The sequence below is a fragment of the Cynocephalus volans genome, chromosome 11 (genome assembly GCF_027409185.1).
Source record: "Cynocephalus volans isolate mCynVol1 chromosome 11, mCynVol1.pri, whole genome shotgun sequence".
NCBI lineage: Eukaryota > Metazoa > Chordata > Mammalia > Dermoptera > Cynocephalidae > Cynocephalus > Cynocephalus volans.
In genome coordinates, this window is record NC_084470.1 from 67,587,994 (window position 1) to 67,612,582 (window position 24,589).

General features: G+C 39.6%; 1 protein-coding gene across 8 annotated transcripts in view; it reads left to right on the plus strand.

Annotated features, from left to right (window-relative positions):
• PXK (PX domain containing serine/threonine kinase like) overlaps nucleotides 1-24,589 on the plus strand; it is a 73,400-nt gene that overhangs the window by 30,974 nt on the left and 17,837 nt on the right. For 5 of the 8 annotated variants that reach the window (XM_063114983.1, XM_063114984.1, XM_063114985.1 and 2 more), the window contains exons 1-10: nucleotides 5,438-5,529; nucleotides 13,215-13,292; nucleotides 13,794-13,867; nucleotides 14,402-14,476; nucleotides 17,298-17,402; nucleotides 17,961-18,062; nucleotides 19,263-19,424; nucleotides 19,823-19,940; nucleotides 21,222-21,300; nucleotides 23,852-23,900. In XM_063114983.1, coding sequence (XP_062971053.1) covers nucleotides 13,238-13,292; nucleotides 13,794-13,867; nucleotides 14,402-14,476; nucleotides 17,298-17,402; nucleotides 17,961-18,062; nucleotides 19,263-19,424; nucleotides 19,823-19,940; nucleotides 21,222-21,300; nucleotides 23,852-23,900 — 819 coding nt within the window. In that variant the 5' untranslated portion in view covers nucleotides 5,438-5,529; nucleotides 13,215-13,237. Of the gene's footprint in view, nucleotides 1-5,220; nucleotides 5,408-5,437; nucleotides 5,530-13,214; nucleotides 13,293-13,793; nucleotides 13,868-14,401; nucleotides 14,477-17,297; nucleotides 17,403-17,960; nucleotides 18,063-19,262; nucleotides 19,425-19,822; nucleotides 19,941-21,221; nucleotides 21,301-23,851; nucleotides 23,901-24,589 lie in introns of those variants that run through there. The other 3 variants (XM_063114980.1, XM_063114981.1, XM_063114982.1) reach the window with 1 other exon arrangement.

Sequence of the window (24,589 nt, forward strand, 5' to 3'; positions counted from 1 at the left end):
AGACTTTACTGTACTCTGGGGAGAAATTGGGACAAATTGGAAGCTTAGAACTCCCTAGAATACTGACTGGAATATGATAGAAGGCAATTTGCAGATCATTAAGATCTGATGATGGAAGTAAGTTAGGAGAGATGAACAGATTAAGTTTGAAGGTTTTTCCTCCATACAGAAGCTAGTTTTCTTGAAATTGTGGTATAGTTTGTCATGTAATTTAAAGGCTTCTACTAAGCTAGCGTGGGTCATATTATGGGCTCTAGACCTCACTTTGGGGATCATTCCCCCTTTGCATTGGCACTCTGCAGTTGTTATGAATGGAACTCTGGGGACTTCTCTGCTGGTGTTCTTGTTCTCTTTTCCTTCTGTAAGGAACTCAAGAAGGGAATTAATAGGGCACGTTAAAGAGGAAAGGAAGTAAAAGTGAGATGATGAGGTATCCTGGCTTGAAGTCATCAGTGTTGATGTGTCTCGGAAATCAGTGGCTTGGTGACTTTATCACTCTGTGTGCTAGTATTCTTTTTCCCTTTCTTCTTATTAGTCATTGGAGTTCTAAATTTTACATTATGTGATTGGTAAGCATTTTAGAAATTCTAGGAGAGAACTGAAAGAGAAAAAATTGTCTCTTGAATACTAACCTTTTTTAAAGGGCAAGATTTTAAAATAGCACACATGTTGCATAGTTTTAGTACTTTCAGGAATATTTATTATGAGATCTTAAATTAGGGGAGGAAAAGCACCCCCAGTCTGTCTGATATAACAGGGACACTATAATCTCAGCTGTTGGCAAAAGAACTATTTGTTTCACTTGATGGTATGGAAGAACTGATGGGATGTCTGGGCAGATCAGTACCTTTTCCTCAAATGAAAGGAAGCTTGAAAAAATAGATTGGTTGAAGTTTGGAGGCCATAAAGTTCAAAACAGATACTTTGTCAAATTTATTCTCAATCTCCACTGTGAATGAAAAATGGCCAAAATATATTTTCTGATAAATCTGATGTCAGATGTGACTCCACTCTGAGTGATGTGGGATTCAGTTGGGTCTGCTGTCATGCAGGTCATGCAGACTCATCTGTTGATACTGGTTAATGGCATTTTTTTTTTATCCTCGCTGCATTTACTGTCAATTTGATAAGCAAAAGGAGCTTTCTTTTTTAATTGAAAAAAAAAAGTAGTAAATGGGCATTGTAAACATTTCATAGTGGAGAAATAAAAATTAATTAACAAACCTGCTCCCAGAGGTGGCTATTGTTAAGCATTTAGTGTGAGTCCTTTTAGACATTTTTGTGCTTATATATCCATAATCCTGGGCTTATGCACATACACACACACACACACACACACACACACAGCATACAAATAAATGAGATTATATTCTGCAACTTCATTAAATAGTTTTAGAAAGGGATACATCAATTGTGTTTTAGGTGATATGTTACCCTTGATTTAATACTTTATGCCTCTGAACAAAAAATAAAGTGACTGGCTTGGATGTGTAGTAGCTGAGTGATATGCTTTCTTCGTATCTTTATATTTCTTTAGTTAATAAAGAAACTGCTACTGGGTAAAGTTGAATTGTATGAATGAGGAAAACAACCTGAAATTTAAGTGTCTTATCTGGCAATGAATTATGCCATGATAGAAAATTCACTCTAAGTATGATCTGACATATTTTCATAATGATGTTGGAGAAATAGGCAATTTAGAATTGTCAGCTGATCTTTTTATCTTGTCCAGTATCAAGTTCAAGGTCTTCATTTGGCTGTATCATTGTTGTTTGAAAAATACGGAGTGGAACAATCGTAAGTAGGTTTACCCACGTGAATGGTTTAGATTACATTCTGTTTTGAATTCAAGATGCCCTTCTCTTTAGACCTTACCCTCAATCAATACAAATGCCACTTGGATTGCTCTAATATAAGCACAAATGTAGAATAGCACTACTGTTTGAAAGTGACTTTGCTCATTAAATCAAAGTGCCAATCTGATGCTTTGATTTTTAAGTTTAAAAAATAGACTCATAAAGTTTTAAATGATCTGGAGAATGATAGTAGATTGAGCACCTACATTTACTTTTCTTCCCTCCCCAAACCACTCTAAAACAACAGTAACATGATTTTACACACACACACACACACACACACACACACACACACACACACACACACACACACACACACACACACTCCCTCACCCTCACCCTCACCCTCACGCTCACCCTCACCCTCACCCTCACCTTCAAAAACAAATAGGAGAGGAGAAAACTACAACAAAGCATTTTAGGCTGCAAATTCAGTGGATGAGATCTAACTAATTAAGCATATATGGGAAGCAGAATTCTGAGATGGGAAGCAGATAATCTCATTGGGTCCCAATTTTCATCACAGAACCTCCCAGATGTTCAGCAATTGGCAGCACCAATGGGCTGCCTCCAGAATAGGGTGAAGTTCAAGCTAAAATCAGGAGTTTGAAAGTCTAAGAAGTAGTCAGATCTTCAAATATCTGAGCAACTTATGCTTTCCATTGTCCCTCCAGCAAAAAAAACTGGAAGTTTAGTCTCTGGAGAGGATAAAACAGTCTTTAGACTGGGAAATGCAGGTACAGTTGAACACATTTACATAATGTGTATGACCACCCCCTCTTCTCCCAGCCTTCTTATTCCTCTTAGTTCCCAGAATTCTGGCAGTCACGCATAGACCCTCCAGGCAGGAGATTGGAAGAAACTTTTCTGGCGAATCTGCCCAGCATAAGAGGAAAGAGCTAAAGGTTCCTCCAATGAAATAGCTGAGTGGGGTTATCTGGTAAAGCCCACAGTAGATAAGCCTCAGGCATCACTCAGAGAGCTTTCAGTTAGATTTTGGTGCTCCACTCTTAAATATAAGTGACAACCAAAGATCACCAGACTCCCACTAAGAATACTTTTTGTTTGTTTATTTTAAATGTTTTTATTGGATTTGACCTTTATTTAAGGGATATATAGATATATAACTAGTCTGATCAGCTGCTAATATATTGTGGTATCCTTTGATTTTTGTACCTAAGAGCAGTTCAGTTTTTTTCCATGTTCAATACTTATTTTTGGTAAAATTTTTCCATGTTCTTCCTCATCAGTTACTGAAGTATTAGTGTTTCCACCCTGCTTGATATGTTTTTCTTTTAGTTTTCTTCCTGTGGGTCTGTTTTGTAGGAGTCTTCTGTTTTTTTCTCAATTTCACTGCTCACATCCCACAACATTATCTTCCCATGATTTCTGGCAGAGAGTGGACCTGGGATACCCCCAAAATGTGGCCCTTAAATCCCAGTTCCTGTTCATGCTGGACTCCCACTAAGAAACACTTTTAACATCAAAGATAGTGATGAAAACAGATAAGAAAAAAAGGGACCTTCAGGAAGCAGAAAGTATGCCATAAGAAGAATGTTTCAGGCACTTCAGAAAAGCTATCTTTTATTGTCTCATAGAGATAAGAAATTGTGTCATATTCAGGATGCTACATTCAAGATGCTATTAAGAAAAAAAAAAGAATAGAAAAGAGCATTAAAAAAAGAAGATAGTAGGAATGAAAACTCTTTAGAAGGGTTGAAAGATAAAGGAAATATTCTTTTAAAAAAAAGTGGGAAATAGAAGAGAACAGATAAGAAAATTAGAGGAACAGAAAATAAAAAAAAAAAAAGAAAAATAAACAACCAAAAAAGAAAATTAGAGAACCAGTCCAGAAGGTCCAACATTGAAAAATAAGAGTTCCAGAAAAAGCAGAGGGCATGAAAGGGAAGAAATAATAACGTAATACAAGAAAATACCAAACTGTTTAAGGATATCAGTTTCTAGACTGAAAGGGCCAAGTGCTCAGTACAAAGGACAAAAATAGACCAACATAAAGGCACATGAAATTCACAAATTGAGGTCACAGAGAAGATTCTGAAAGCTTCCAGGGAGAAAAAAACCAAAAACAACAACAATAGAAACTAGAATCAAGAATCAGTATGCTTGGACCTATACAAGCAGCACTGTAAACTAGAAGACAATAAAATAGTTCTTTAAAATTGTGAAGAAAAAGTATTGCCGACTGAGAATTCCACATAAAGAATAGCTGTAAGTCAAGTGTGAAGGGAGAATAAAGACATTTTTACACATGCAAGGTTTCAAAAAATTTATTTCCCTTGCTGCCCTTTTTATTTAAATTAATTAATTTATTTTTGGTGGCTGGCTGGTACAGGGATCTGAATGAACCCTTGACCTTGGTGTTATAAAGACCTCACTCTCCCAAGTGATCTAACCAGCCAGCCCTGCTCCCTTTTTTAAAGCTGACTTTGGGTATGTTCCACCCAAAACAGGTAATTATGTAAGAAAAGGGAAGGTGGGATATAAAATGGGGTTCAGCAGGGGAAAGGCAAAGCATCTCCAGGGTGAAGACAAGAGAGGGCCCAGGATGCCAGCTTTGCAGCAGTGCAGCGACCACGAATCCTGCTTGGAGCAGGTCGGTGGGCTCTGGAAGATACTCTCCAAAAGAGAAAATTGGTTTATCAGTGTGTTGAGAGAAGGCATGGATGGAGAGTTTGGAGTTGAATAGAAAACTGGAAAAATAGACTACAAGTTGTTGGAAAGGAAAAGTAAGCATGGCTCTTTAGCTCAGTCTTGACTATCATTTACCTAATATACACATGAATGTTGTACTAAATAAAATTATAATGTAACAATATTGGGAGGATTGGGGATAGGTTGTGTGGGTTAAGGTCAGGATTGTGAAAGAGAACTTAATCCTCATCTTCGGTAATGGGAAATTTACAGATGATGCCTAAAAATGAAAAATTGAGACATAACAATATGAGCATTTCCTAGTGCCAAAAGATCAGCTGAAAGAATTGAATGTGGCTGTCTCAGGAGAGTGGAGAACTCCCTGGATATGTCACCTGTTGGCAGGGGTAGTGGGGAGTGTGTCATGGGACTGGCAATAATAATAACTACTTGTTGTTGAAATGATCATGTATAAACTTTAGTAAAAATAAAAGTATATTTAAAAAATAAAATTATAAAGTTATTATGCTTAATACTGTATTTTATCAATTTTAAGATGCATAGTCTTTTTTCGCATTTTTCTATTATCAATGAAATTAGAATGTATCTTAAAGTCTATGTTGTCTTAGATTTAATGAAATGTAATGGTTCAGGATTCTGATAATCTTATCTGTGGATAGCATGAATATAATCCTTTTTTTTTTTTTTTAAGATTGCAGGCCTAAGTCTACCTCTTCCTCCCAAAAAATTGATTGGTAACATGGATCGTGAATTCATAGCTGAGAGGCAGAAAGGTCTTCAGAATTATCTCAACGTTATCACCACAAATCATATCTTGTCTAATTGTGAGCTGGTTAAGAAATTTTTAGATCCAAACAACTATTCTGCAAACTACACTGGTAAGCAAAGGGGTCTATGAGCTATAGCCATTTAACTCTTCATGGCTACAATCATATCTTGTCTAATTGTGAGCTGGTTAAGAAATTTTTAGATCCAAACAACTATTCTGCAAACTACACTGGTAAGCAAAGGGATCTATGAGCTATAGCCATTTAACTCTTCATGGCTACAATCATATCTTGTCTAATTGTGAGCTGGTTAAGAAATATTTAGATCCAAATAACTATTCTGTAAACTACACTAGTGAGCAAAGGGATCTCTGAGCTATGGCCATTTAACTCTTCATGGCTAAAGGGTTATTGTACTTTGCTAGAGATAATGTATGTGGGAGAAACTCTACTTCCAAGTGGGGAAATGTGCTTATTTGTTATAGGGTATTATTTACTTACTGAGACTTATTTGATTGTAATTTATAGTAGATGTATAAGAAGAAAATAATTTACTTCCAAAATGTTGGTAATGTCCTCACAGAAAAATATGGAAGAGAAATTATCCTGTCTATGTATTTATAGTCTTGTCTTTAGAGGGTAAATAATCCACAATAATGTATAAAGTAATCTCAATTTAATTTGTATTTGGCTCTTTTTTTGTATTTACAATATACAGTGTGTCTGGTTTTTCTGGGAACTTACTTTAAACACAACAGTGATTCGGAAGGGTCCTTTCTGTGTCTTTCCATTTGTTCCCTGAGACCTACTCCCTGCAAAGCACAGGAGCTAGTTCTCTTCCAAACCTTCCCTGGATCAGGCCAGCTGCCAGGGGACTGAGGTGGAATGGGCCTCTCTTCCAATACCGATTACACACAAAGCCAGCATCAATAACCTAAGCCTGATGTCAGCAGAATGAGGAACTAAATATTTAATACACTCTGGTGTGGCCTTGAAGAGACCAATAGAAACCATTGTATAATTGAATCAATGAATAGAATTCAACTGATTTGTTAGAGCTAAATCATGCTAAGATGCTTTCTAAGTGTAATTCTCGGTATTGTTAATTTCCTTGCTAAGAGAATAGAGATGATTGTATTGGATAATTGGGTCCTCAAAGCATTCCTTTTGAAGTAGAGAGAGGCACTTTTTATTCCTCTTTCAGAGAGGGGAGAAATAGAGGTGTACTTCTCAGGCACCAAACTTTCTGCATACTACAGTCACCTGGGGAGCTTTAAAAAATCCTTATGCCCAGGCTGCATACATGTCAATTAAATCAGAATCTCTGGTGGGGCTGGTAGTTTATAAAGCTCCCCAAGTGATTCCAGTGTGCAGCCAAGTTTGAAAACCAGAGCCCTTGAGGCTTGCTATTCACAGTGTGGTTCTCTGGCCAGCAGAATTGGTTTTACTAAAAGCTTGTCAAAAGTGCAGAATTCAGGCCCCCTCCCAGACCTACTGAATTACTCTGAGCTCACCAAGGGCCTCAGGTGATTTGCATGCACATTAAAGTGTGAAAAGCCTTACTCTATAATGTACCTGCCATTTTCTAATGGAAGTGCTCTGCAGGGCTAAGGAAAATGTCTTTCCAGAATATAACCAAGAGAAGGAAAGTTTATTTCAAACTCACACTTACTATAAGTTACAAAATGAGTTGTTACTAGGATCCCATTCTTTCCCCCACTTGTTTTTTGGTTTGCATAAGAGAAAAGACATCACAGATAAGACTGGAGCTCGAAGACTTGAGACAGCTCAAATTCTGTCAGAGTAACATCTTTTATGGCTGTTATTTCTCCATGTTTCACTTTGAGTGTTCCCAAAATTGTTAGACAGCAGGCCATCTGAGTTGACTTATCAAATCAGCCCTAACCCGCCCTGTTCAGTGGTTTTGTCTACATTAATTCTTGAGAATGTCTGCCTATGTACTCCTGAGGGCAAGCATCAAGGTGTCATGTAATGGTGCACTAGTAATGATGCCATTTATTCAACAAACATTGAACACCTGCTATGCCACGTGCAGGGCTGGGTGTTGGGGATGCAGCCACGAAGCAGACGCACTCCCTGCTCTCAGGGAGCTTGTGCCAGAAGTACATTGAGTCACATGGCGCCAGAGCTACAAGGAATCTTCAGGCAGACATATCAAGACTAACCCTTTCATTTTATAGATGAGGAAACTCAGGTCCCCAAAGAAGAAGGGTGTAGTGGATTGAATGTCCCCCTCAATTGATTGAAGCTTGGATTGTGTCCCCCAAGTTTTATGTATTAGAAACTTGGTGGGGGCGGGGAGAGAAGGAAAGGGGGAAAAGGAGGAATTGGTAAAGGGACACGAAAATCTACTACATTGTATATTGATAATTTAAAAAAGAAAAAAAAAGAAAAAGAAACTTGGCCCCCACTGTGACTGTTGGGAGGGTGGGAAATCCTTAAGGTAATTGAAAGGTGTGGCCGTGGGGAGGCGATTAGATTGTAGGACCATGCTGTAGTAAATGGATTAATAATGGTGGTCATGGGCGTGGTTCTGAGGGCTTTGAAAGGAGAGTGAATGAGGAGGTTGGTCTCTTGCTCTCTCTGCTCTACTATTTTCGGCCATGTGAGACCCCTGGGTCACTGTCACTGCCATCAAGACCCTCACCAGATGTGTTCCCTGGACTTTGGACTTCCCAGCCTCTGAAAAGAAATTTTGGTTTCTTTATATAATTCCCAGTTCCATATATTTTGTTATAAGCAACAGAAATGGACTAATACAGAGGGCCTTACCCAGGGTTACACATTTGTGTGATTGTAGTCTGGTCTATTTTCATGTTAAAATGCTATGTGGCCCCTGGAAGGTTGGCTGGTCTCTGTATTTTCTTCCACTGTACCTCCCCCACATGCTGCTATTGTCCTCGATCTTTTGCCTCTTGCCCCAGCGTGGCAGATGGTCAGGAGTCCAAAGCAGATGTGGGCAGGGGTATAAAAGACCACCCAAAATTCTTGCCAGAACCCAAGCCAGCCACTGTTTAGAGGGCACAGCCCTGTAATGAAGTAATAGGTATGATGCTGTTTTCAGAGATGCCAATTTATTTCCCCCTTTGAATGAAATGTCAGAACTTGTCTCTAGGCTGACTCAGCAGCTGCCTCAGGAAAAGGAAGCGTAGGCTGCCACCTCCGTGCCAGCTTGACTGAACCATTCCCGAAATTCACAGCATGGCCTGTGGTTCCCTAAGTGTACTCTACACACCTCCCAACTTCTGGCACTTCTCTAATCTGGCTCATTTTTCCCTTTTGATGTGGACAATGTCTCTGCCTCTTCATTTCCCAAATGGTCTGTGGTCACTACCCAGCTTCAGCAGGATTGGAGTTCTCTGTTCAAGTGGTGGCCAAAATCAACACAGCCATTTTTCCTGCTTGCTGCTCTGACTAAGGTTGAGCAGCAAGCAGGATGGCTCCTGTGAAGCCATCCTGATCCCCAGGAGCTGGGTAACCAGGAGCTCTCAGGACATCAGCAGCCACCTCTCTCCTCCCTGGGTCCACAGCCTGGGATGACTGGACATTTCTTTTTATTCCTAGTTTTCTCCAAATAACCAAATCCACAGAAAGGAAGCGTAGGCCTTTGGTCTTCTGTGGGGGAGTTGTGAGGTGTTCATTTGAATTAGAAAGTCTAATCGAGAGCCAGCTATTGTACAGGGAAAACATGTGTCTTCCAGTCATGAGGAGAGTGAGCTGAGAATCCTCCGCACCTGTCCCCCACCTGCCCCCCACCTTATTCATCTTATTAACAGGGCACTTTCTACCATTTAAAAGCCTCACTGTGCTATATCCTTCTTACCACTTTAAACCTCATACATACTCAGCGTAAGGGGGATTTAATGTCCACGCAAAAGTCATTTAGACCAGAAATCAGGAGGCCTGGATCCTGGTTCCAGCTATGTCATTAGCGGCATTTCCTGTCTGGGTCCTATCCTATAAAACATGAGGTTGGGGGCAGGGGTGGGGGAATGAACCAGATAACTTCCCTTCTAGTCCTAAAACTCCAGCAATCCCTTGAATATGTCAGATAGTAGAGGGCTCCAGGATAAAAGCAAGGTGGGACTGGGGGTGGGGAATTATTTTCAGAACAAGACCAAGATGTTTTGGAAAGTTGGCAGGGCTCTCTTTAACACGACTTGCTGTAGTAGACTGGGGGTCTGGACCCCGGCTGCAGGAGGAGACAGTGTTTGTTCCTTGTAGTCACCCCATGGGCCTGGGATCTAGGAGTTCAAAGACTGCACAAAGTAGGGGCACCTGGTACATCTGAGCTCTGTGGGAAGCACAGGATGGACTTGAAGGCTTCACTCTACATTTCCTGTTTCAGGCTTGTTTATCAGCACTTACTGACACATACAGTTTTTCTGCATGTGTCAGTCAGTGTTAGAGAAATAGAGGGCAGATGCTTTCTTTTTCATAGATTTCAAGTTCAGAGAAATAGAGGGCAGATGCTCTTTTTTTCATAGATTTCAAGTTCTAATGGAGAGATGTTCCACATCCATTGAATATGTATTGAGCCCTTAGTTCTTGCTTCATTAAATACTTATGGAGTAACTACTATGTGCCAGGTGCTATGTATACAGCAACAAGGAAGGAATAGTTCCCCCTACCCCAAGGCGCTTATGCAGAGAGATTGACAGGTGAAGGCTGTAGCAGGATAATCAGGGGGCAGTACCTTGGGAGTGGGGTTGGGGGTGCAGATGAACCAGACCTGAAGATGGAGGAAGGCTCCCCAGGAGAGGTGACACCTACACAGATCTGAGGGGTCAGCAGAAGTTAGCTAAGCCCAGAGGCAGGGGCCAGTGCTCCAGGAAGAGCAGCATGAGGAGAGAGAGAAGTATTTCCATATGGTTCTGGGCTTTACGCAGATGAAGATGTATCCTCCCAGCCAGTGTTTACAGTCTAGTGGAAGAGAGGAACCCTAATACAGGATGGACCATGAGTAATTCCATGAGAGGGACAGAAACAGCACTGGGAATATACAGAGGAAAGAGGGAGGGAGGGAGTCCTGGCTAGGAGAGCAGCAAATTTAGGCTGACACTCAAAAGGATAGATGGGCCAGATGGAAAATGCTGAGGAAGTGGGGGAAGGCCAGTCTTTAGGAGCCATGGTAGGGAAGTCTCAGAGTGTAGTTTAGGGACAGAAAGTTGTAATACTTTTTCTTACCCATCATAAGGGTCATGGCTGACACTCATAACAAAAGACAAGAGGAAAACATAAAATAAAAAAATTTTAAAAAAGAAGAAAAAAAGCATAACAAATTGATTTTATCAAAGTTTTACATGGCATGAAAGCCTTCAGAAATGAAGGTCCAAAGACCAAGGGAAAACTCTGTTTTTATGCTTAGGTTGGATGAAGAATGGACAGCCTTGTAGAAATATGATTGGTCAAAAGGATATGATCTAATGATAATAGACAAGGGGGAATAATCCAGCAAGGCCTGTCTGTTCAGATTCTTCTTGGCCTCTGTGTAGTATTCCTTCCTCCCACATGTGGGGCAGGACCCTTCTGGAATGAGGGTCTTCTGACCTACTGTCAGACAAGGTAGGTCAGAGAATTTCTTTGTAGTCAGCTCCTACAAACAAAGGTAGGGGAAGGTTAGAATAATATTTCTAGTTTTTATGGCTGGCTTTGGGAGAGAAAGGTTTTAGTTTCTATGACCTGCCTTGAGGAAGAGGAATTCTAGTTTCTGTGACTTGCTCAGGAAGAGAAAGAGGGGTGAGAGACAGAAGGGCAGGAGAAGGTCAGAGAGAACTTGCTTCTGAGGCCTTCTGATCTCCTTTCGCTCAAAGTCCTGAGCATGCTGAAGCGCCATATTTTGGGATACCATTTTCTGAACCCCAACAGTGAATGGTGTGAGGCACTACACATTGTTGGAGATAAAGCCAGAGGCAGGTTAAACACTAAGTATAGAAGCTTGGTCTTGATTTGGTAAGGAAGTGGGGAGCCAGCAAAGGCTTCTAAACAGAGGAGTGGATGTTTAGCATTGAAATGTGCCACTTGAATCTGGTTAGAGAGGGGATTCATATAGGGAGCTAGGTAGTCATGCATTTTATTTGACAATAAATCACAGTTCAATGGAAAAAAAGTCCTTTGTCCAATTTCCTGATGCTTGAGGTAAAAAAAAAAAAAAAAAAAGCTGTTTCCCAAACCTCAGTTTATCAGTAACAAATCTAGCATGTTCCATTTGTTCAAAGCAGACTCCTCTATTCCTAAAACAATGTATGGTACATAGTTGCATACAATAAATATTGTCAAATAATGATTTTGTGGGGAATTGTGATCACTGTTACTTTTGAACCACTGTCCTTTACAGTCTCTTAAAATGACATTGTACCACATTAGGAAATTATTTTTCTTGATCCTTCTCAAAGTTGAAATAAGAGAGTTTCACTTAAAATAATTTCCTTTTAAGTTTATGTTCAAGTTATTTTAAGATTGTTTATATTCAAACTATTTTGGAAATACTAAAAACACTTGATATCAACATTAATTACAGAGGAGGTACAGAGTTTCCAGTGATGGTTATAAAAATTTATTGGCTTCTGTTACACCCAATCCCTCTGTATGGTTTGTCGCACATCGGTGTAGTTAGAACAGATGTGAACGGAGCCATTTTTGTATTTGGTCATCACATGTTTCCATCTGAGTAAATACCATTGATACTTTACATATTGAGTCAGTAAACAAATAGCTAGTAAATTGTTCTCTTTCTCAAATCTCTTAACTCATAATGTACTGTAAAGTACATGAAAGTGATCAAGATTTTGGCATGGTAATTCTAAGTGAGGTCATTTTGACATATGGGGAGTATTTCTGTGGAATCCCTCGTGCCCTCCCAGTCTGCCTGGAATGTAATTAATGCTCGGCAGAGCTGGCATTTCACATGCGTTTGGAGGACTGCTGTTTGCTTTCAGGCATCTGCAGTAGCTTCATTTGCTCATTGCATTAAGGGGAAATGGCAAATATTTGATGTTGCTTTTTACAGGAAATGTAAAAGCACAGTTATTCTGTTAATTTCTTAAAATAGTGAACTTTATACAACTTCCTTTTGTCATTGTCTTCTTAAAAGGGGGAAATGTTCTCATAATAAATGAATACAAAAAGAAGGATGGATTTTTTTTTTTTCCCTAGTAAACAGGCATTTTAGTGATTTCCCACAATAGAACTGTGTTGTTGCTGTACATAGATGTTTTTCTAAAACATTGGCTTTTGTTTCCAATACATATTTAAGGCTAATCACTTCTTTGTTGGTGAAAGCTGTAATTCCATGGGGAATGAAGATGGGATAAATATCACTTGGAGCAACATTAAATGCTGTTGCAAGCTGGCCTTAGAACATGTTCAAATCTTGGGCTTGAGTTGTGGTCTGGTGCATATACTGAATTCTTGGCTTAGGCCAGCTAGTTTACTTATTTTTGATTTTCCAATTTAAATCGCATCATTAATAATTACAGTTTTCTTTAATAAACTCTTAATTTTGGAATAATTTTAGATTTATAGAGAAGCTACAATGATAATGCAGAGAGTTTCATATCCTTTCACCTAGTTTCCCCTAATTTCACATCTTATATAACCACAACTCATTATTAAAACTAAGAAGTTAATATTAGTACATTACTATTAACTACAATCTTTATTAACATTTTATCAGTTTTTCCACTAATGTCCTTTTTCTGTTCCAGGATCCTATCTAGAAACCCACATTGCATTTAGTCTGTGTGGGTTTTTTGGGTTTTTTTTTTTTTTTTTTTTTTGTATTTAGTTTTTTAAGAAGGTCATAGACTATAAGGATTTCATTTGCAAGAATAATATCTTAAGTATATGGCCCTTTCCTGATATGTTTGACTAATGACTTTCTAAAATGTCTTTGCAGAGATTGCCTTACAACAGGTTTCCATGTTCTTTCGATCAGAACCGAAGTGGGAGGTGGTAGAACCATTGAAAGACATGGGTAAGAAACTGGTATGCTCATTCTGTTAAAAATATAGATCACAGAAATGGATTCTTAGTATGCTTTCTGATACCATAGCAAGAAAGCACTTAAATGCAGGTGACTTCTTTTTCTTTTTGCCTGCCTGCTGCTTGAGGGTGCAGTCCTTAACTTTTAACCCTTAATGAATCTTGGTTGAAGCCCCGTCAGAGGATTTGGACGGTAGTAACTTTTGGAACCACCATTTATTCTTCATCTGTCTTTTTCACTAAATCTAAACTAATTAAATGCTGTTTTTCCTACTATTTCCATGAATACTTTCTTTGTTTACAGTTTTAAAAAAAAATTTTTTTTTATTGTGGCCTTTATCATGCCAACATTATCCAATAGTTGTTTTACTGGTACCTATGTAGCTGTGGATAATATTGCCAAACTTAATTTTTGTTAATTACTTAGTCAATGAAACTTGTATCAGTTATTGCAAAAATTATTAGCTATAGCATGTCTCTGCTTTTATGGTAGGTTGGAGGATAAGGAAGAAATATTTCTTGATGAAGATTAAAAATCAGCCAAAGGAGCGGCTAGTGTTAAGCTGGGTAAGCTAATTTTTTTGCTTCAGTCACATTTCAGGGACTTTAGATGGGTTTATGAAAGTAGATTTGACAAGAGAATTATGAAGTTATACTGTGCTCTTAAGTGACGACGTAAAGGCTTCCTCAGTCCTACGTTAAAGGAGAGTCATTTTTAAGTCACTTTGCATTTGGTTATGTAGATGTAATTATATTTGATCAACTAATAAACATTTGGAAAGAAATAGGAACAGTTTAAAATAGTTCTCTGGAATCTCTTTAGGGTTGACAGTTTTGGAGTTTGCCTCTAAAGAAAATACTTGGGCTTTTAAAAATTTTATCTCTTTCACCTTAGGAGTTCTAGTGATACATTTTGTTAATGGAATTAGATAAGATTACCTGGTATTTGTATGTTTACACACTGGCTCTCCAGAAGGGCCTTGAGGCAGCAAAACTTAGTGTGGTTTTCATTTTTGCTTTACAGTCATGTATTGGACACATAAATTGTAGAAAAAGACTTACAAGGAATTTTTCTTTTGATATTTCCTCCCATATTTTCAGGCTGACCTTGGCCCGGATAAGTACTTGTCAGATAAAGATTTTCAGTGTCTAATCAAACTTCTGCCTTCCTGTTTGGTGAGTACAAGTCCTTCTGTTATTTTCAGTGCTTATCACAGATTCACAGTGACTTCTTATGGGTGAACATGGAGAGGAGAGCTGGAAATACTTCATAGGCTCAAGAGAGTAGAGAAGTACAGTGGATTTCAGTTCATACTGAAATTGTGCAGGGCTGCTTCCATAGATCAGAGGCCATTTAAAATGGTATTCATGACATCTGCACAACACATGAAACGTGGTAGTTTAAATGTAGCATTTAGATTTTAAGCAAATATCAGAGAAGGAAAGCAGCCATTTCTCCAAGCCTCTTGTTCTTGGTGAGGGTGTTTTTATCAGTGAAATTAAAAGATCTCTTTCTAGCCTGAGAAAACAGAATAAGGATTTAGATAAGCTGGGTGAAGGAAAGGCAAAATGGCCATTTTGCTCTCTTGAGTTACTACTTTCACAGGCTATTTAGTTGGCCTTTAGGAATACATGGCATTATTTATGCTAATGCACAATTCTAATCAGAGGCCTTCAGTGGAAAGAACCACACTGATATATTTCAAAGTATGTGTAGAAGGTCTTCAGCAAAGACTTACCTGGCCAGGAAACTGAGTTAGTGTAGATGTTCTTTATCTGTCGTGTGCATGAAAATGAGTCATTCATGGACTGAGCACAATTACACTGACATGTCCACTTGGGTTTGCAAGTTCATCTCATCAAGCTGGCAAAATCAAGCTTTTTTTTTTTTTTGACCGGTAAGGGGATCGCAACCCTCGGCTTGGTGTCCTCTGCACCACGCTCAGCCAGCGAGCACACTGGGCTCAGCGCTAACAGCACCACGCTCACCCGAGTGAGCCATGGGGCCAGCCCCAAAATCAAGCTTTTAATGAGGTGCAGTGTGCGGCCAAGAAAATGCTGTGGTCTTTGAGTTTGATTGGTTGTGTGACACAGGCTGTCGATACCCAGTTCTAAATTTCTTTTAATGGATGTGCTTTTAAACAGTGTATACAAGTTGTGCATTTTAATTGTAGAAAAGTCAGAAGACACAGATAAGCAAAAATAAGAAAGTAAAACTCATCTGTAATCTCAACCAACCAGAAGTATGAACCAAAAGGCCCAATTGTTACTTTTCTAGAATTTTTATATGACTTTTTGAAAAGTTATATACATATGTCTTAAAACTTGATTTTTTTCATTAATGGTGTACCATGAACATCTTTAGTTGTCAATAAATATAGTGCATCATTATTACTGACTGTATAGAATTATCACTGGCTGTACCTTAGTTTACTTAACTAATCTTTTTTTTTTTTTTTTTTTTTTTTTGTCGTTTTTTCGTGACCGGCACTCAGCCAGTGAGTGCACTGGTCAGTCCTATATAGGATCCGAACCCGCGGCGGGAGCGTTGCTGCGCTCCCAGCGCAGCACTCTACCAAATGCGCCACAGGCTCGGCCCTTAACTAATCTTCTACTAGACATTTGGATCACCTCCAGCTTTTTGCTTTTATTAAAAAGAAAAAGAAAAAAAAACATAGTAAACAATTTTGGCTAAATATTTGTATCCATATTTAATTATTTTCTTGAGATAAATACCTAGAATTAATAGGTAATGTGTAGAGAGATATTTTGAGACTATATAAATATCTTGTTCTTTATCAAACCCACTAGTTTTAGCATTTAATATGATTTTTCGAACTCCATCATTAGTTGGCATTCTACTGTAAGGAAGACCTTCCCTTCTCTCTTTATTTATATCCGTGTGGACTCAAGGATTTTTACTTTATTCATTGAATTTCTTTTTGGTGTGATGAAAATGTTCTATAATTAGATTGTGTGATGGTTGCATAACTATGAATATACTGAAAACCATTGAATTGTATACTTTAAATGGGTGAATTGTAATGGTATGTGAATTATATCTCAAATAAAGTTATTAAAAAATTATCAGCAACCATTTTGATGTGATGGTCAGGAGAAACTTCACAATCAATTCCTATTCTTTCCTAGACACACCTTTCTACCTTCCAACCCATGCCACACCAGCCCCCGAAATCCTTGCACAGCTCAGTTCCCATGGGTTTAAATTTTCATGATGCTCTTTGAGGTAGGGGCATTGTCATACCTGCCTGGAGCCAGTTTGTTCATGTAACCAAAGTTCTAGGTCATATGAGGACTTCCCTTTGAGTCATTGAATAATTGGTCTTTTCCCCACCCCACTTGGTTGACGTCAATGTCCCCATCTAAGGAGGACGCTGTGAATCATCATATTGCAAACTTCTGTAAAAGGGCAGGAAAATTCATGCCAGCTGCCTTGGAAAGGGCTGAGATGTCAATGGATGCTGCTTTTGCTTGTTTTCTGGCTGTCATGCTCCCTGGCTTGGCACCCAAACAGCAGTGTGGAATGTTCAGCAAAGCTGTGAGCAAAGACATATTTATCCTGGTCCCCACTTGACTGTTCTGAGAGTTAGCTGTATTCTTCACCAATTTACAGAGGCAGAATATTAAAACCATTATTCAAAAAACTCAAACTTTTCCTCTCTTCCACTATACTTTTGCCTGAACTGTGAGAAAGCACACACCAAAGACACCTGTAGAGGTAATGATACATGTAGAGCTTACCACGTCAGCTATTCACTTCCTTTTGTCACCACAGTTTATGTCCCTTCCCCTATCCAAAGAAGGAAGAACTAGTTGATCATCTAATAACTTGAAAACGCCGTGTGTTCAGGGAATATCACCACATTTGTATGCAACTAAACTACCAAGATGGTACTTGACTCTGCAAAACCAAATCCTGGATCTAAAAGAAACATTCTAATGCAAATTAATGTGAATTTCTTTTCTGTTTTGGCAGCACCCTTACATCTATCGGATTACCTTTGCCACAGCTAATGAATCATCAGCATTGCTAATTAGGATGTTTAATGAAAAAGGAACTTTGAAGGATCTGATCTACAAGGTACTGTGGTACAAGTTCGTGATTACAAGGAAGTTCTCAAGTCCCTTTAGGACCTGTTATTGATACTTGATCCTTATGGTTCCAGAAGCTAGGCCCTGAGCATTTTATTTTAATTTTGATTTTATTTGGAATTTATTTTTATTTTAGCAATAAAGACTCTACCCAGTTTGGTTAAAGAGCATTTCTCTCCCCACATGAGGGAAGATTGAATATTTAATGATTATGACCTTTACGTTGTAAGCAGTTCTTAGGTCAGTTTTAAAGTTTGTATCTTGCACTTAACAAAGCAGTACTGAAGAATTCTAACAGTATGCAAGACTTTGGGGTCTGCTAAGGCCAAGACCAGGCACATCTTCACTGAGCTAGAGAAGGGATGGAACCCAGGTGAGCCTCTTTCTATCAACTCCATAGACTGTAGTATTTTTAAAAACCCACATCCCGTGGGGTGGCTGTCCCTGGTGCCCTAGCCTCTGTAGAGTCCTACCTGTTCAGGAAGCCTGTGTGCAGATGTTGGCCCTCTCTGCTTCTTTCTTATGTGTTTTTTGTTCTTTTCCAAAGGCAAAACCAAAAGACCCATTTCTAAAGAAGTACTGCAACCCTAAGAAGATTCAGGGCCTGGAACTCCAGCAAATAAAAACATATGGTCGGCAAATATTAGAAGTAAGATGTATTTAATTTTTGTTTAAGTTGCATTGGAATTTCATGCAGAATTACATTATTCTTTTGGAAAAATTCTCAGGCAATGTCCAAAATTGCTTAAGTTGTCTGATTACTTATAAACTAATGGCATTGTCATATTTTACCACAGCAAGCAAATATTTGAGACTAAGGAGACAGTAATTTAGATCTACAAAATTCCCAAAGCTTTAGCTATTGGAATTTAGTGTCTGATTTTTAAGAACTTCACTGCGTGGATACCACCTTTTGTATTATCTTTGGTTGATCTTTATCTCTGTGCCAAGATTTTTAATTCTGTTATGTTATATACATAACCGTATGACTCCCGTACAGAATTGTAACCAGTGGTATAAAGCCTTTCCCATGTCACGCCCTAGATCAGTATTCTTCAAGCTTCTGAGATTGTGCAACCCTATCAGTAAAAAAAAATTTCAGCATAGCCTTCCCAGTGTTTTATATATATTTAACTCAAAATTATATACATGTACTACTACTAATAAGTTTTGTATATTGCAAGTTAAAAAAGAGTACAATTTTTAAAAAAACAACAGCTAGAAAGAAAAGCTGTACTATTTTCTTCTAGTCCTCAGTGGATTGCCCTGGGCACTCCTCTGGACTTTCACTGCTCTAGTTCACCCGGTCTGTGGAAGGCTGTTTCCAGGCATCTCCATTACTGGGTGAGCCACTCTTTATTTAAATGTCAGCTGAAAAGTTTGCTTCTTTTTGTGGGAGCCTGTTGTGTGTTTCTATTCATAAACAGCCAAATATATTCTGAGGAGAGATTGGACTAGAGATGTTTTTAACTCAACCCTGTTTCCTGAATTACAAGTGGAAGCACTGATAAGATAGCTTTACTCATCAATGTAGGCAGATCAAGCCTGCCCTGAAGAGAGCTGGCCTGTTGGGATCAGAAAGTGCTTGAAGCAGAGCCTTTTGGCAAACTGCTTGTCTGTTCTTTGGCAAAGAGACTTGGTGTTGAGCCTCACAGTCTCACAGCTGGAAAGCACTCAGTGTCCCTCTTTTCTAAAGAAATGGATGGAGATGGCATTTTTCTTCAGGACTCTCCCCAGTGACCTGTTTGATTTTGTTTCAAAATATATTGGCTTAAAAAAAACAAAGTTTAACCTACTTTATATGTGAAGGAGTTGGGGGAAAATGTAACCTATATGTATTTTTTAATAGGTACTAAAGTTTCTACATGACAAGGGCTTCCCTTATGGGCATCTTCATGCCTCCAATGTGATGCTGGATGGGGATACTTGCCGGCTGCTAGATCTTGAGAATTCCTTATTGGGCCTGCCTTCCTTCTACCGATCTTATTTCTCACAATTTAGGAAAATCAATGTAAGTTGTTAAAGTAATGAAGTAGCATGTTCATTTTTAGGTGTAAATTATCCCCATGGCAGGACCCATGATACGCCAACACAGGAAGTATGCACTGAGCAGGCCTCACCCATTGGCCCTGTTTCTCCTACAGAGCATTGCAGTATCTTCAGGAGACCAAGTAGAAATGGTGGGTGGGGCAAGGAAGGGAGTGGAATCACTTATTAGAAAACCGTGAAGCGTAGGTAGGACCAAGACCTTTGGTCAGAGCAATGCTTTGTGAGCATTTACAAAAGGCTTTAGAGTGGGGCTGTCCCTGGGCCTTGTTTCTCAGGGGGAGCTGGGGTTCTCAGGAGCATTGAGGTTCACAAAGCCAAACCGAAAGGAGTTCACATGCCACTGCTCTCTTCCTTCCACAGACATTGGAAAGTGTGGATGTCCACTGCTTTGGCCACTTACTGTATGAAATGACTTATGGCCGACCGCCAGACTCGGTGCCTGTGGACTCCTTCCCTCCTGCACCATCCATGGCTGTGGGTCAGTATGGGGTTTGGAAGTGTCTTTCAGGCCCTGGTAGTCTGCAGAACTACTCACCCCTTTTCTAGAGTCCAGGAAAGACCCAGAGGAAGTTGCCACCCTCCACAGGCAGATATTCTTACCCAATTTAAAAGTACATCAGATTTGAGTAATTTACTTAAGTACATATCAGTGAAAATTCAGATGGCTTGTTCATTTGTCAGGCTATCTAAAACCTGCAGGAACTTTTTGTAAAATGCACTACAATTTTGGAAGCAGGAAGACGTAGTGAGAAATATGGCCAGTATGAGGCTGATGCAGAAGCAGAAGCCAGGCCCAGGCAACTTGAAGACAGTCTTGAGGACTCGGGCAGGTGTCAGGAATCAGACCACAGCTGGAGTGGGACTTGCAAGGGCTGGAAGCCTGGTAGAGAAGAGCCTAGCAAGCCCAGTCCTAGGGCAGGCAGACAGGAATGCAGACACCCAGACAAGTTGGATCCAGGAGCTCTTCCAGCAATATCTGAGAGGCTGAGGATAGCCAGAGGACAGTTGGAAGCACCCTTAGGAAGGAGGGATGTAGAAACTGAGGCAGACTAATCCAGGGACCTGTTCATCCCCACCACAACCAGCTCAGAACTCACAGCTAGAGCAGAGAGAGGGCAGGGAAAGGTAGCTCTTGGACCATTGTGCCTTGGAGGTATGCAAGTCAACCCTCCAACAAGTGTAACTGTGTCGAATGAGGCAGTTCAAGAACACAGGCCCTGAGAGTATTTTGTGCTGAGTTTGAACAGTGGAAACTGAACAGTGACCTGTAGGTAGGAAAGTCTGGCTGCTCTTGTTTATAGCATCCAAGGTGTTGGATGATAAGATATCAACCACTGGCCTTTTGTGTGCTGGTTGTGATTAAAAGCAGGCAAGCAGCAAAATGTCTTTCAAGTTCAGAATTTTACCTCTGTGTAGTGTTTACTTCTCTTTTAAGAGTAAACACTTTTATGAATGATGTCTTGAATTCTGCCTCCAATTTTCTTTGAAATATATTCAGCTTTCTGTCAGCATGTGGTTTCTGAACCATTTCTTTTTCTTTTTTTTTTTTTGATGAGCCATTTCTTTTGAGTCATTGGTAACACTAGTGTTGCCAACATTCCCCCTCCCCACGTATGCCATCTGTCTGTGTGTGAAGAGTTTTGACACTGTCCTGATCAGCCCGCAGACAGTTAGTGCAAAGCAGTGTCAAACTTTTCATCACCAAGTGGAGTTGCCAGCGTGTTCTGTGGAACTAAAATGTGTATCTGTTCATTTCAAGTGGCCGTGTTGGAGTCTACGCTGTCTTGTGAAGCCTGTAAAAATGGCATGCCTGCCGTCTCCCGGCTGTTACAGATGCCGTAAGTCAATCATATGCATTGGTTGTGATCATGATAACTGTGTTGAACACCAGACCACTGTGTCTAAGCACCTGGTACTGTAGTAAAGTCTCAATTGCATTACCAGCAAAATTGAAGTGACCTGCTTGCAGGCAGTCACTCGCAGCATGATGTCATGACCTTTTCCTTGTGACTTCTCTGCTCTCTTAGTCTAATTGCTCTCCTTTAACATCAGTGTTGTTTTTATGTACGTTTCTCCTCCATCAATGTCAGCATCGTGTGTGTGTACATGTGGCAGCCCCCAGCTTGGGAAGTACCGAAGGAGTGCCTGTTAAAGCAGCTCTCCTTTCTGACCCTGTATCAGCAAACCAGTTGGTCCCAGCTGTGGGTAGTTCACAAGTCACAAGGCCTTGGAGGGTCTGCCCTCCAGGAGGAGGAAATGTATTTCTGAGCTCCCATGCTTTTGTTTGTTCGTTTATTCACTGGGTGCTATTTATTAAACATCTAGCATGTACCAGGCACTGTGCCAGGAGCTCAGAGTTCAGAAGACATTCTCTCTTAAACAGGGTTACGAATAGTTAATCAAGCCAGTTGAAATAGTACTTTGGGGCATTTCCTTTGGTACATTTTCTATTCCTTTGCTGGGAGGCAGCAGAGTGGTTAAGAAGGGTATGGCTGTGGTCAGACAGACCTGGGGGTGGATCCTAACTTCACCACTTGTACCTGGGTGACCTTGGACAAGTTTCCTAACCTCTGGAAGTGGAGTTTCCTGAACTATAAAATGAAGATGATAGTAATAGTCTCCACCTCAGAAGATGGTTGGGAGGATTTAATGAAATGATTCCTAATATAGTGCCAGGCACTTAATAACCATTTATTAAGTGTTTGTTATGATTAATATTGATTCAGCTTATGCTTTTTGAGCATCACATGCCTGGCGGTATTTTGGGTTTTTTTTTTTTTTTTTTTTTTGGTGGCTGGCCAGTGCGGGGATTGAACTGTGGACCTTGGTGTTATCAACACCATACTCTAACTAATGAGCTAGCTGGCCAGCCCTTTTTTTTTTTGACATGCCATGCAGTATACCTGGTGCTTGTCTATACCAGCCTGTAGCATAACACATAGGCTCAGCAAATAATAATATAGAGACACAAGGCAAGGGACAGCTGGAAGTGCATGCAGCCAGAGTTCATGGGAGGTAGAGATAACTTCAGGCTTCTTGTTCATTCTTTCCACAAGTGTTTCGAGAGGGCCTGCTATAGGCCAGGCACTGTTCTAGGCCTTGCAAAGGCTGTGATGAACAGAGCGCCTGCCTGGTGGATGTGTCATTCTGGTGTTCATGTTCGGCAGACACTGGAGCATCTGTCTCCAAACATACAATTATTAGCAACAATGTGAATATGGAAAAATAGGTCTAGTTTGGAAAACAACAATTTTCACTCAAACCTTGAGAACAGACTCCATTTTTAGTTAGGGAGCAGCCTGTGTACAGGTTGACTGACTTGAGTTTGCATTTGCACCCCCCAGTCTTCCAGTTCTAAAGTGGATTCAAATATGTACTGTCTGGAAGTAAATGGACTCTGGGGAGCTATGTAGGGGAAAGTTCACCACTGTCATTTCTACTTGTGATGAGTTTCCTGTCCTTAAAACAAGGGGAATATTCAAGGAAAGACTCACTTATAGTCACTTGGGTACTACCCAAGCAACCACTTAAATCCTCTGACCTGTTTTAGCTAAAGATATCCAGAATTCCTCATGCTACTGTTTTTAATAACATACTTTCAAAAAGAGAATTGATATACTTCAAAAGCTACTATTTTTTTAAATGAAGCATGAGAAATACTCAGAATAAAATTATTTTTCTGTTAGATTCCAATCAGGACAATTCCTTTCCACTTTGAACATTTTTATTTTACTGAGCTATAGAATAAATTTTATCATCTTCTGAGGCAAGAAAAAAAAGCAAAACAAGTTATTCTGTTTAGAAATATCTACTGCATATATATTTGCAATACTTTTACAAATTAGTATTTGCAAAAATAATTTTTTTTTAATTTTTTTTTTTTTAGCATGCATACTCTTTATTTATTTATTTATTTATTTATTTATTTGTGTGTGTGTGTGTGTGTCGTTTTCGTGACCGGCACTCAGCCAGTGAGTGCACCAGCCAGTCCCATATAGGATCCGAACCCGCGGCGGGAGCATCGCCGCGCTCCCAGCGCCGGACGCTACCGAGTGCGCCACGGGTTCGGCCCAAAATAATTTTTTTAAATACTTCATTGCCCCACAGTGGGGAAACAACATCCAGTATCCAGACCCAGCTGGCCCAGTCCCTCTAGTAACACCTCTGAGGTAGTGGGGAGGTGGGGAGGTTTCCTGAGGTCACAATGGGGAGCCTTTAAACTCTTTTATGTTTGTTGATAAACATGGAATGGTGGATTGGTCTTGGGCTAGGGGATGTGATGGGGGGAAGGGAGACCTCATGGGCTAAAGGTGTCAATCTGTTTTGATACTACTCTGAGAGTATACCTGGTTCAAGAAATATTTTTTTGTTCATATCTTTTCTTTACAGATTATTCAGTGATGTTTTATTAACCACTTCTGAAAAGCCACAGTTTAAGGTAAAGCAAATTATATCACTTTTTGGTTTGTGACATAAATATGACTTTGAAAGTTAGTTTTTTTTTTTTAATCCAAGAAAGAGAAGGTATGTAACAGGGAAAACTTGGAAATAATCTAAATACACTACGATTAGAGACTAGTTTAATAATTTATAGTACATCTCTTTGTTAAAATATTTTTATCTAATAAAAGTGAAATTTATAAAGACATTGTAGTAATGTAGAAAATAGTATTTGAACTAAGTTTTAAAAAAGATATAAAATACAGTGTGTAAAACAACATATCTGTGTCTAGAAAAAAGATGGGAAGGACGTCTCCTGGGAAGCTGTGGTGTTATGCAGTGTAATGGAAAAAGCGTGGGCTTTGGAACTGAAAAAACCAGATTGATGCTTTCTTTACTTTGTTCTTACAGTACTAGCCATCATCAACAGCAGGGTTTCTCAACGGCAGCATTTGACATTTGGGGCCAGATAATTCTTTGTTGGGGAGTCTGGTCTGTGCACTGTGGGAGGTGAAGCAGCATCCCTGGACTCTACCCACTAGATGCCAGTAATACCCAATGCTCGATCTCCCCTTGTGACAGCCGAAAATGTCTCCAGGCATTGCTAAGTGTCCCCAGCAGGGATGTGGGGACAAAATTGCCACCAGTTGAGAGGCACTGACTTATGGACAATTACTCAGTCTTTGA